The following is a 13,662-nucleotide window of genomic DNA, read 5'->3' as shown; positions in this document are numbered from 1 at the left end:
TTACAAGAACGCAAAGTAAAGCTCTGTGTGGTTGCCATGGACAAGGTTGGACTTCCCCTTTAAGTACATACATGCAATTGCAAACAATGAACCTCGTTTTTTCGAATGGGATGTCCAGTGTAGAAAAACCTATTAGGGAACAGAGAGGTCTTCCATTCAGGATCCCCACCGCTGGAAAGCGGAGCATCTCTTACTGTGGAGGACCTGTCCTGTATTATACAGACTATATACCAATTTCAATGAACTGTGTAATGCTACATTTCTCCTGTGGTGGCGCTGCAGAGAAACTGAACAATCACTGTCAGGTTTCCTCTACGATGCACGTCCTTTCTAATGGAGACAAAAAAAAAAAAAAAAAAAAGAAGATTCCCTACAGGAAGATATAAAAAATAGCCTACAACAAGACCATCATTTTTGTAATCTCACCGACAACATCCTGTTCATGCTGGGACAGGCTGTCCCAATTGGGGCGCAGAGACTTGGAGACCTGACCCCGCGCTTCTTCCGTTCTGCTCTTGGTCGCAAAATCCACTGACTGTTGAATTCCAGAGCAAGCCACGAGCCTTCACCTGAAAAAGAGGATTGTCACATGAAACAAAAATAACTTACATTTTATTTACATCTCAATATAAAAAAAAATATATATAAAATCTCATTACCTGCAGGATGAATTGGAGACCTTCATGTCCATCCTCCAATACATGGTCCTGTTGCGGAGTCTGGATTTGCAGCTGCCACGGCCAACGATGGAAAATTATAACGTATAAGAAATTCCTCTTCGTTTGACAGTGGTTCCAATTTTGGATCCATAGGCAATCCACAACACTAGATGAGTTGTGGATTTCTGGATATTGCTGCAATCCACATGATTTGCACAAAAACATAAATAAATAAACTTGGCCTAAAAGTTGCAAGTGTTTTGGCTTTTTTAATAATTTCATATTTAAATTTTTAACAGTTTTGCAAAGTTACCATATTATCTTTTCTTGTATTTTGCAAGAGCCGTACTTTTTTTTTTTTATTAAAGAATAGAACTTTAAGATGTTTAGTGCTTGTATGCTCTAAATAACCCACAGCCTTTTTTTTTTTTAGAGCATTTTAACTCCATGACTGCTCAAAATGAGCATGTGTTGGTTGGGTATTTATCGGCTCCGAACACAGTAGGTGGTGGCAGAGAGCTGTGTATCGTGGGTGTGTGAACAGTGTCAGTGTGATGCTCAGTTGGCTCTCCAAGTGAAATGTGAGTGACAGACTGAGTGGAAGGGTATGGTCATAGGTGTTGTGTTCACTGCAGAAAATCTGATCCAGACCGGCCAGTATTTTGCAGCAGCCAGAAACAATTTTGACAAGATAGGGACCCCCTGTCAGAAACCTAGTGTTGAACCTTATCCAACATACCCGATACGCCATATGTAAGAGTATTCCTCATGCTTTGACCCACAAGTCAGACGCTATGCATTTTGTTTCGCAAGGCACGAAAAGCAGAAAACTTCCTTTAAAGAAGCACAGTGCCAACAAGGCAAATCCCCAGTTGAAAATGGAAGGGACCAAGAAGGGATGGACCCCCGCAATATGTTAAAGATCAGAAAAATAAAATATATTCATGCATTTAGCATTGCCAACCATTGAACGAAAGTTACCAGAAAAAAAAGCCACAGCAGTCTGCAAAAAATAAAAGCCAAAACCTAAAAAGGAACAAGCACAACAAGAGAAAAGCTAATGAAAGCAAGCAGAGCAAGGAACTTGAAAGATCACGAGAAGACAGAGAACATAAACCACCAGGGTGGACATGTAAAAATATAGACTGCACAACTTTGGGCAAACGTCTTTTCTCCAGAACAGTCACACCTTGCTAGAGCAAATCCAAGGACAACGGACAAGCGGTGGGGAGGCGTTTTTTTTTTTTGTATGGTGGAAGACATTTTTAAGAACCAAATATTCTAAAAGATCCAGATGCAAGACAATCAATACCACCTAGTGTGCAGCACACATGAAACCCCAACGAGTTGCTCACCGAGGGGTTTATTGCAGTCGCGGCCCCAGCATATCCCAATGGAGTCTGCTTTGGACAGCATGCCACTCCTCAGTAGGGTCAGAGGCACTCATTCCTGCTAGTGGTAAATTTGATGCGGATAGTCTTACTCCAAGGGTTGGGTTGCGTGGAAGAAACTCCTTAGTATGACAAACTTTGGTTCTTGTCCATGTTCAGTGCCTCTACATCTCACCCTTATCCCTGGCACTTCTCTGCTAGGCACAATTCTGAAACATACCTTCAAATCGGATTCTTGTGGCTCAAAGCAACTTCAGATGAACCACTGTCGAATAATATAGCCAGTACTCCACGTAGACAATGGTTTTCCACGGGAAACATTACTTGAGATGCGCCAGCTCTTCCAAAGGATAAGGACGGGAGAACACAAAATAAACAGGGATCGACCACTGAAGGAACAAAGTTATTTTTTTTGTGGCGACGCAAACAATAAAAAGGCTTGTAGGACTGTCCAACTGGTGAACCAAATGGCAGCTGCATCCACAACATAGCGCTGTAATCTACCTTAGCGTTGCCTGCACTTGTAATCTAGACAATCCCACAACCAGCCGGACTACATTGTTATTTTTGAGTAGACGTCAAGACCGCATCTACTTTCTTCAATACCAAGGTCATAAAGGAAGTCAAAGAGTTGGGTCATCTGCTTCACCACGTCAGAACATAGACAACGTACCAAACCCTGGGCAGAGATCTGCATACATGTACTAGTCAATCCAAAGGACTAGGCAACATTGGTACAAGATGATATAAAGTCGAACAAAGCCCACTAATGGGTCCCACCTTCAATCCATTCTCAGGAGAAACCCAATAGCTGCTGAACCTGAGAAGGCTACACAATCTTGAACCATAACTTGAAATCAGATATTACAGATGTCTTTTGCATAAAGCCAAAGACCTAGGAGTTGCAGCGCCTGGACTATACAGACATGTGAGAAGATTATCTCCTGTTTTGCTTGTCTTTTTTATTCTTTATATATCATCCTTGGAAATAAAAATTTAGGCAGCAGATTGACGTTGTAATATGGCCACAATACGGTTCAGACGTTGTAATATGGCCACAATACGAGGACTGAGGGGTTGGACTACATATTTTCCTGTGAGTATAAATACTGTGGAGGAGTACAAAATAAGATGCTGGGTGGCTGTTTTTTTTCTTTCTTGGCCATACATTTTTTGCCAATGTAGTCCAGGGCTGTGGAGTCGGAGGCAATTTTGGGTACCTGGAGTCGAAGTCGGCAAAAAATGAACAGACTCCGACTCCTACTAGATTTAAATTGGAATAAAAAATAAAAAAATCAAGTAAAGGCTACTTTCACACCTGCGTTCGGGTGTCCGCTTGTGAGTTCCGTTTGAAGGGGCTCACAAGCGGCCCCGAACGCATCCGTCCAGCCCTAATGCATTCTGAGTGGACGCGGATCCGCTCAGAATGCATCAGTCTGGTGGCGTTTGGGTGTCCGCCTGGCCGTGCGGAGGCAAGCGGATCCGTCCAGACTTACAATGTAAGTCAATGGGGACGGATCCGTTTGAAGATGACACTATATGGCTCAATCTTCAAACGGATCCGTCCCCCATTGACTTTCAATGTAAAGTCTGAACGGATCCGTTCAGGCTACTTTCACACTTAGAAATTTTTCTAAGTTATAATGCAGACGGATCCGTTCTGAACGGATACAAACGTCTGCATTATAGGAGCGGATCCGTCTGAGCAGACACCAGACGGACCCGCTCCGAACACTAGTGTGAAAGTAGCCTTAAATGTCCCAATTCACAAAAAGTTATAATTAATGATAGGTTTTTGAGGAGGAAAATAAGAAAAAAAATATTTTGAACCAAAAGGTGTGCTTTTGGTGGGTTTTGAACTAATGGGGGCATCTGTGGATGGCACTGCTATGGGGGCATCTGTGGATGGCACTGCTATGGGGGCATCTGTGGTAGGCACTGCTATGGGGGCATCTGTGGATGCCTGCTTCATTCATAAAGTGGGGGGGGAGCAGGCGCGTGACGTAGTGAGCTACGCTACGAGCGCCCACCCGGCCTCCTGACTGCCAAGAAGTTAGTAGTAAGTAGTAGAGCGCTAGATTTAAGATGATTGGAATACTTTAACAATACCCACAAGTTAGATATGATTACCGTATACTACAGTGAGCGGGGCCCGGTGTAGTAGAATACAGTGACTGCACCGGGCCCCGCTGCCATTACAGAAACAGATGCCGGCCCCCAGCCCCTCCTCCATCTCAGCCTATTTACCGGACGGTCGCAGCATTCGCTCCATAAGACGCACCGCTATTTTTCCCGAAAAATACGGTACTTCTCTACTGTATGAATAAAGGCCAATGCATGCAGTGCGTCACGTTACCGCAAAACGAACACGTTAAGTGACCATGGAGAAGCTTTTCATATGCTTCACTATATGGCACGCAACGCACAGTTAAGAAGCGGCAATACTTATACTTTCCATTGTGTTGTGTTCCGCTGTTACAGGGAACGCAACGCCCATGGTTAACCTCGCCTCTCACTGATAACTGATCAAGTAAATATGATTTTTCCAGGACTAGAGACACTTGTATAAGTGAAGGGAACGGATGGTCAATAGTTCAAGACTGAAGCTGTAAACCATTTGAAAAACTGCTGTCATTCAGCTAAGGCTATAAAACCTTGTAAACTCAGATTGTTAGCTTAAACTTTAAACATGACTATGGGATTCTACTGGGGAAATCATGTTCTACAATAAATGCCCCGTCCTGGATCCCCCCACTGCCCGATCTTCAGCAGAAGATCAGCACAAAGGAGAAGGCAGCGGCTCCTAGCCAGTAGTTCTGTGGTAATGACATGTATGCTGCCTCTTTCCTTCAAGGAATGTATAAAATACATTCGCATATTAAATACAGAGGAGTCGGAAGTACCAAAAACTGAGGAGTCGGAGCATTTATCTACCGACTCCACAGCCCTGGTGTAGTCATATGTCGCTTTCTTGAAGGACCATATGTCGTCTTTGATACCATTTTGGGGTACATGGGATATAAAAAGGGGTTCTGCAGTTTGTTTTAACTGATGATCTATCCTCTGGAGCATCTGATCGGCGGGGGTTCAACACCCGGGACCCCTGCCGATCAGCTGTTTGAGAAGGCAGTAGCGCTGCGGCCTTCTTGCTGTTTACCGCAGGCCCAGTGAGGTCACGACTAGTATCACTGGCCTGGGGGCGGCTAAGCTCTGTTCACTTGAATGGAGCTTAGCCGCGCCCAGGCCAGTGATACTAGTCGTGACGTCACTGGGCCTGCGGTAAACAGCGAGAAGGCAGCGGCACTACTGCCAGCACCGCTGCCTTCTCAAACAGCTGATCAGCGGGGGTCCCAGGCGTCGGACCCCCGCCATTTAGATGCTGATGATCTATCAAGAGGATAGATCATCAGTTTAAAAAAACTGCAGAACCCCTTTAACACTTATCATTGTTTGTATGGAGATAAAAGGGAAACAAACAATTCTGGAGGTACACTTTCTTCGGAGCCAGTTTAACCACTTCCCGACCGCCCATTGACTATAAACGACCTTGGGCAGTCTGTTTATCTCTGCATGGACGTCCATTCAGAGATCGCAGCTGCACGCTAATCGTGCAGCTGCTGTGTCAGGGGCCCGCTGTCCGTGACAGCAGAGCACCCCAGAGAGAAGGCAGGGACCGTTCCTGGTTGTCCCTGCCTTCAAGATCGCTGTATACAACGAGCGCTCTGTGTACAGATCAGGAAATGCTATGCCGCTTCCTGTCCCGGCCCCGTGGTCATGTGACCGCCGGGAGAGTGCAGGAGCTGTGTGAGGTCTTCCATGGACCTCGATCAGCCCTGCACTGAGGCTGTACAGCGCAGTATACCGCTGTACAGCCTCTCTGGGGGGTGTATTTCCTCTGTAACTGGGGCTACTATGTCAGCGCCAGTTACAGGAGAAATGAATAGTGGAAAAAATAAATAAAAATTAAGTCAAATGTCCCCCAGAGGTCTTGTATGACCTTATGGGGGACACAAAGTGTTAAAAAAAATATATATAATAATAATAATAATAATAATAATAATAATAATAATAATAATAAATAATAATAATAATTAAAAAAGGGTTTAGACAAAAAAATAAAAATTTAATAAAAAAAGTTTCACATTCAAAAAATATAAATGTTTTCCTCCCCAAATAAAATTTTTTTTTTAAAATGTAAAAATAAAAAATAAGACATATTTGGTATCACCGCATCCGCAATGACCGGCTCTATAATATCATATGATCTACCTCATCAGGTGAACTCCGTAACAAAATGAATAAACATTGCAACAAAACAGATTTTTTAGTGAGCTCACCTCCCAAAAAACATCATGTTAATCAATCGAAAACATTTTTTCTAAAAATGCTCTTACTGTGTAAAATTTAAATAGACAATGACATATTTGGTATCGCCGTGTCCTTAACAATTGGCTCTACAAAAATATCACATGATCTACGCCCATCAAATGAACGGTGTAAAAAAATAAAAAAAATAATGCCAACAGTTTTTTTGTCACCTCACAAAAAAACATATCAAAGTCGTTTGTACCCCAAAATGGTAGCAATAAAAATGTCACCCTGTCCCGCAAAAAACAAGCACTCACACAGGACTATAGCCAGAATAATGAAAAAAATATGGCTCTAAGAAAATGGCAACACAAACATAATTTTCTTTTTTTTTTTTATGTTTTTATTGTGTAAAACGTAATAAGACATATTTTGCATCGTTGCGTCCGTAATGACCGGATCTATAAAAATATCACATGATCTACCCCATCAAGTGAATGGTGTAATAGAAAAATGACACCAAACAGCTTTTGTGTGACTTCACCTCTCAAAAAGGAGATAAAAAGCAACCAGAAAGCAAAATGTACCCCAAAATAGTGCCAATAAAAACTACAGCTTGTCTCGTACAAAATAAGCCCTCACGCAGGCTGACCCCACTGTAATATGCCATCAATATCCTAGATGGGAGCGTCCCTTTAACAGACAGCGGCAGCGCAGCACAGATGCCTATAGACTCCAGAGTTACACCAATTAATATGAAAGGTGCAGTTTTCTTACAAAAAATAGGGGAACTGTATAGTTTGGGTGGAGGAACCTTTAACCCTTTCCGGCCCTTGCAATTTTCCATTTTTTGCATTTTCGTTTTTCACTCACTCACCTTCCTGGAGCCACCGTTTTACAGGTTTTGTTTTTACGATGCTCCCTGAGGTAAAACTGACCTGTTACCCGCATTCTCTGGGCGAGTACCATTTCCACAATACCACATTTATACAATTTTGTGTGTTTTAATACTGGGGGAAAAAAATTAATAAAAATAAATTGAAAAAAATTGATTCTCTTCTCATCGCTCTTCTAACCTCCAAAAGTTTACAGTTCCGTCTCTGGAGCTGTGTGGGGCCTCATTTTTTGCAGGATGATCCGTAATTTTTATTCATACCATTTTGGAGTGTGTATGACTTTCTAATCAATTTCGATCATCTGAAAGGATGAAACGTCTGATCGGTATTATCACCGATCGCAGACATTAGACCTCAGTGACTGCCGTTTTATATCATAGAAACCTGGCAGCTATGAAGCTCACAAGCAGTCACACAGGAAGGGTTAAAAGATTCATCCACATTTAGAACAAACACATAACTGATTTCTCCCTAAAACAGCGCCACAGCATTCACGTCAATGGAGCCGAGCTGCAATATCATGAACAACCAGGTGTGGCACCGCTTTTGAAGGAAAGCCACTAGGTTTTATAACCCTCTACAATCCTGGTAAAAGTCTTTGCTACCCAGGAAGAGGGCACCTAGAGAGTGACACCAGGGTATTCACACAAGTCAAAAGGAGATGGAGGTCCGATCAGTGAACCGACTGACTTCTAGTCTAAAGGATCCCCTGAGCGCATGTGATAACGCAGAGATTCCCATAGCTTTAAAGATGGCGCCCACTCCTGAGCGGAGCGGGTGCCATAGCTGCGGGTGGTCTGCTGTTTCTTATAGCAGACACCCGCGGCCAATGACCGCAACCAGCAGTAATGCCAATCGCAGACATTTAACCCCTCAGATGCCATGGTCAATCCTGACCACGGGATCTGAGCGCGTGAAACATCAGAAGCGCGTGCTTCCAGTGATGCTCTGGCTCACCTGTGCGGCGATCGGAGGAGCCGGAGCTTGTGTGCAGCAGCCCCTGTCTTTGTGAATGACAGGAGGCTGCTGCATAGTATTTCCTATAGAGCCCTTGCCTGTAATAGGGCTCCATAGGAAACTAGCAATTTTCTCATGGACTCCAATGCTATGAGAATAGCAATCTAATGATTGCTTGTTATAGTTCCCATAGGGAACTATAAAAAAAGTGTAAATAAAAAATATATTTTTAAAAACTTTAAACACATAAAAATTCAAATCACACCCTTTTCCCCCCCCAAAAAAAAAAAAAAAAAAAAAAGCCCATAGTTTAACAATATATTCCCCATACGGCAAACAGTAAATCGGAAAAAGCATCATATTGTACAAAAAAAAAAAAGTATCAAAAAGTTATACACACCGCAGTATCAATGAAAAGTTCAGATCACCCGGCTAAAAAAAAAAAAAGAGCCCCCACGCAGCTCCGCACACATAATTAAAAAAAGGTTATAGGGGTCAAAATATGGCAATGAAAAAATAAAGCAGATTTTTTCCACTTTTTATTTTAGCACTATCAAAAAGCAAGAAAAACTATACATATAAGGCATCGCCGGATTCGTACTGACCTGTAGAATAAAAGTAACTGGTCAGTTTTATCGCACGTCAAATGTCGTAAATTAAAAAAAAAAAACGTAAAACTGTGGTGGAATTGCTATTTTTTTTTTTGCAATTTGACCCCATTTGGAATTTTTTCCCCCGCTTCCCACTACATCATATGCAATATTAAATGGTGGCGTTGGAAAGTACAACTTGTCCTGCAAAAAACAAGCCCTCATATGGCTATGTGAACACACAAAAATAAAATAAAAATGATGGCTCTGGGAAGGCAGGGGGTGCAAAAAGAAAACACAAAAACAAAAAACCCTCTGGGGTAGAAAGGGTTAAGCTGTGCTGACCCCACTGATATGGTACAGCACCTCCACTTCACCATCACACAAATCACATATTACTTTAAGGGCTCATCCACATGAGTGCAATGGCTCAGTGCCCGTGATGTGGGACGCAATTTGCACGGGCACCAGCCACGGGCACACCGTTTGTGGATGCGGACCTGTTGACTTGAATGGGTCCGTAAGTTGCAATAAACGGCCAAAGATAGAACATGTTCTACCTTTTTGCGGTGTGGAGGCATGGACCCGAAAGCCTATGGAAGCTCTTCGGATCTGTGCCTCCGCTCCACAAAAGATAGGACGTGTTGTATTCAAGTCAATGGGTCTGCACCTGCAGACTGAGCGCACGCGGCCAGTGCCCACGTATTGTGGACCATTTGCGGTCCGCAGCACGGGCACTAAGCCATTACGCTAATGTGCATGAGCTCTCAAGCAGAAGCAATTACAAGCCCTTACCTGCTTCAGAAGCTTTTTGATACCATCATGGTCGCCGTCAGACATAGTATGGGCTTCAAAGTCCACGTTCACCTCCTAGAGGCAATGAGACATAAGTCAGTCATTCCAAAGGAGACTCAGAAAAACCTTGTACATTAGAAGATTGTGTTTAACTTGTGCCCCGCTCTCTCCATCCTCCCACCCATGGACATTATGCCTCATGAGGTGGGACCTCAATCTAGACACATACACTATATACTCTGGATATGCTATCAGGGACGCTTCACACGAGTGGGTCCATTGTGGAAAGTGTGATCCTCCCTTCTGGACTTGCAGGAGCGAAGGGCATTATACTGATTTCTAATGCTGTGTGTCTCTGTATGACATTAGCTTTAGGTCACTGATTCTGTATCAGCAAGGTCAAGCAGAGACACACTGCATTATAAATCAGTATAATGCCCTGTGCTCCTGCAAGTCCAGAACGGAGGATCACGCTCACACACGGAGCGCGATTCCCGCAATGGACTCGCTCATGGGAAACAGCCCTAAATGTCTATGATGTGAATACATCTTTAATTAAAAGTGTCAAAAACTTTTGCCAGTCAAAATCATATCACAAATTTGCCAAAGACAAACATTAAAAGGGATTGTCCACCATCAGGGGGGCCCTTTGCCCAGACCCCCACAGCTTGCCGGACTTTTAGGGAAGCATACGTGCCTGCTCAATGCTCCAGGATTCTGACTGTTCCCGCTGACCAACATCCAGTTAGATGGGGCGGTCATGTAGGCCACATCAATGGCTGCAGTAGCACACGTGAACCCTGTCAAACCGGATGCTGATGAACGGGACCAGAGTGCAACAGGTTCCCTGTGCAGGACTGATCACGTCACGGGATCTGGGCAAAAGACCATGGAAGGTGGACTGTCCCTTTAAAGGGAACCTGTCACCAGGATTTTGTGCTTAGAGCTGGGGACATGGGCTGCTAGATGGCCGCTAGCACATCTGCAATACCCAGTCCCCATAGCTCTGTGTGCTTTTATTGTGTTAAAAAAACGTTTTGATCAATATGCAAATGACCTGATATGTGTCCTGTGTCCGGAGAGGAGTCCAGCGGAAAGGAGCCCAGCACCGCCCCGCGTCCTCCGATTCTCCTCCTTGCCGGCTGACGTCACAGAGCTGGAGCGCCGGAATCTCGCGATGCGCGAGCTAGTGCATGCGTAGTTCGTTCCCTGTGCTGATGCCAGCAGAGGGAATGAACATGATGCCGACACTGCGCATGCGCTAGCTCGCGCATCGCGAGATTTCGGCGCTCCAGCTCTGTGACGTCAGTCGGCAAGAAGGAGATTCGGAGGACGCGGGGCGGTGCTGGGCTCCTTTCCGCTTGACTCATCTCCAGATACAGGACTCATATCAGGTTCATTTGCATATTGATCAAAACAGTTTTTTAACACAATAAAAGCACACAGAGCTATAGGGACTGGGTATTGCGGATGTGCTAGCGGCCATCTAGCAGCCCATGTCCCCAGCTCTATGCACAAAATCCTGGTGACAGGTTCCCTTTAAGTGAGTGTTAATGCTGTGGATATTGTGTTGCAGATTTTTGTGCAGCAAATCTACAGCACTGTACAACGCGCCAAAACCTTGCAACGTAAATTGACCTCCGATGCAGATCTGAAATCCCCGGCAGATTGCAATGGAGCAACGTCTACACAAAAAATCAGCCCCTTTAGAGCAGTTTTTGCAGCCTGATCCGGTGCAGACCTGCCACACGTGGCCATACCCCAATAGTCCAGCTTGGACCTTCACCTGACCGCAGATGAGATGTCACGTCACAGTGATACAATAGGATAATTCAATCTTGGATTTACCTCGGGTGCAATATTTGGATAAAAACTAAAAGGCTACAGAGGGGGCGTCCTGTATCTGGACAAGGAATTCCTCCGCTGGTTTTCCCAATTGCGTCCAGACGCACACTGGGAGGATACACACGTCGCTTTTTGCTAAACCACGTCACAATCTTACTGACTTATTTGTACTTTCAGGTTGTAAGGGTGACACCCAAAGAGGGTCTTCTGCTGAGTGGCGGACGGCTCAGATACCACCATGAGCCAGGTCTTCTCATTCTTTTACCCCTAAGGCCCCTTCCACACGAGTGAGTTTTCCACGCGGGTGCAATGCGTGACGTGAACGCACAGCACCCGCACTGAATCCGGACCCATTCATTTCAATAGGTCTGTGTACATGAGCGTTCTGCGTTGCGTGAAAAACGAAGCATGTTCTATATTCTGCGTTTTTCACGAGGCCCTGGCCCCATAGAAGTGAATGGGGCTTCAGTGAAAAACGCATCGCATCCGAAAGCAAGTGCGGATACAGTGCGTTTTTCACTGATTGTTGTTTGCAAACCTTCAGTTTTTTAAAAATCACGGGCGTGAAAAACTCATCAAAACGCATTGCACCCGCACGGGAAAAACTGAACAACATCGCAGACAAAACGGACTGAACTTGCTTGCAAAATGGTGCGAGTTTCACTGAACGCATCCGGAGCCAATCCACCACGCTCGTGTGAAAGAGGCCTAAACTACACATTAAGATTCGGAGCTCTGCAGACAACACGGTCCGATCCCTTGTTTAGGAATCATACAAAAATGTACGTTAACCCCTTTCCAACACTGAATTTTTCCGTAAAGGGATAATCTGAAACTATAAACTGACCCCCCATATGCCGGGCCCCTCACATGGAATATACTTACCTGGCACCCCCGCACCGCTTCTCCCCGTGCGCAGAGGGGAGCAGCCAATGGCGGGCGGGGACAAGGACAAGCCTCCCTAGCGTCACCTGCGAATCGCGATGCCCTGTCCGGTTTCAGGATGAAACATCCAACAGCACAGCTCCATACAAGCAGGTCTAGTGTAGGCGACGAGCAAGGAGCTTGGTTATTAGGGAGGACGCTCAATGGCCAATTTTGTCGTGCTGCTCCATGCCGCACCAGAGCGAGACCCTGACTGCATAAGCGAAGAAGGAAGGGGGATGTGGGCATTAGGTGCTCAGCCAGCGCCTGCTGGTTCAGGGATCAGCAAGTCAGGATGTTTGCTTCCATATCAGGGATCTTTAACCTCCGGTACTCCAGCTGTTCTGAAACTACGACTCCCAGAATCCTCTATTCACTTCTATCGGAGTTATCAGAACACCTGAGCTAGTGTGCATGCTGAGAGTTGTAGTTTCACAGCAGCTGGAGTGCCGAAGGTTGCTGACCCCTGGTCTATATCATCTTTGGGCTGAACAGTCCGTTTTCAGCGCTCTGTATTATTTTGTCCCCTTGCTCTGCTCTGTAATCTCATATGTGGGCGCTGGATCTACAGAGCAGAACCCCGTGGGGTTAAAGGGGTCGGTCATCAATAGCAAAAGCCTGGACAACCCCTTTAACGTTATTTAGGCCTACGTAACTATACACATCACAGGGGCGATCTCTAGGGACGAGCGAACTTGTGTTTCAAGTTCGGGGTACAAGGTTCGGGTTATCTAAGAATTCCGTTATGGATTCCGCTACCAAGGATCATAACTTATGGTCCGTGGTAGCGGAATCCATAACAGAATTCGTAGATAACCCAAACCTTGTACGCCGAACAGAAGTTTGCGCATCCCTAGTTGTCTCATCACAGACGTCGGGGGCTTACTGCTAGGACAGTGGTCGGCAAGCCGCGGCTCTCGAGCCACATGCGGCTCTTTACACACTTTAATGCGGCTCTTCTGCAGGGCTCCAGATGCCATTTGCGACTGGACCCGCCGCCGCAGCTCTGCTCAATACAGCGGCGCGGCACAGGAGATGATCGTTCTCAGCAGCGCAGGAGGAGTCTCTCCCTCCCCCCTGTGCTGCTGCTGTCCCCGCCGCTGCCAATAAGAGACAGGAGGAGGAGGGGAGGGGATGTGGCCACTGCGCCACCAATGAAGAAAACTGACCTGTAATACAAATACAGGAGGCGGGTGCCGGAATCAAATAGCCGGCCCCCGACCTCTGTGACAGGGAGCTGCGATCCGCTGCAGTTGAGTTAACCCTTCAGGTGCGGTACCTGAGGGGTTAACTGCCG

At 45.4% G+C, this 13,662-nt stretch overlaps 1 protein-coding gene across 1 annotated transcript in view; it reads right to left on the bottom strand.

The window, feature by feature from the left end:
• The window catches only part of LOC121005173 (BRCA2 and CDKN1A interacting protein), a 45,238-nt gene that overhangs the window by 26,426 nt on the left and 5,150 nt on the right, over positions 1–13,662 (bottom strand). Inside the window, 1 exon segment of the mRNA XM_040437751.1 lies at positions 9,597–9,671. Coding sequence (XP_040293685.1) covers positions 9,597–9,671 — 75 coding nt within the window.

This window comes from Bufo bufo, chromosome 6, assembly GCF_905171765.1.
Source record: "Bufo bufo chromosome 6, aBufBuf1.1, whole genome shotgun sequence".
Classification (NCBI taxonomy): domain Eukaryota; kingdom Metazoa; phylum Chordata; class Amphibia; order Anura; family Bufonidae; genus Bufo; species Bufo bufo.
This window is presented reverse-complemented; position numbering and strand designations above follow the sequence as displayed.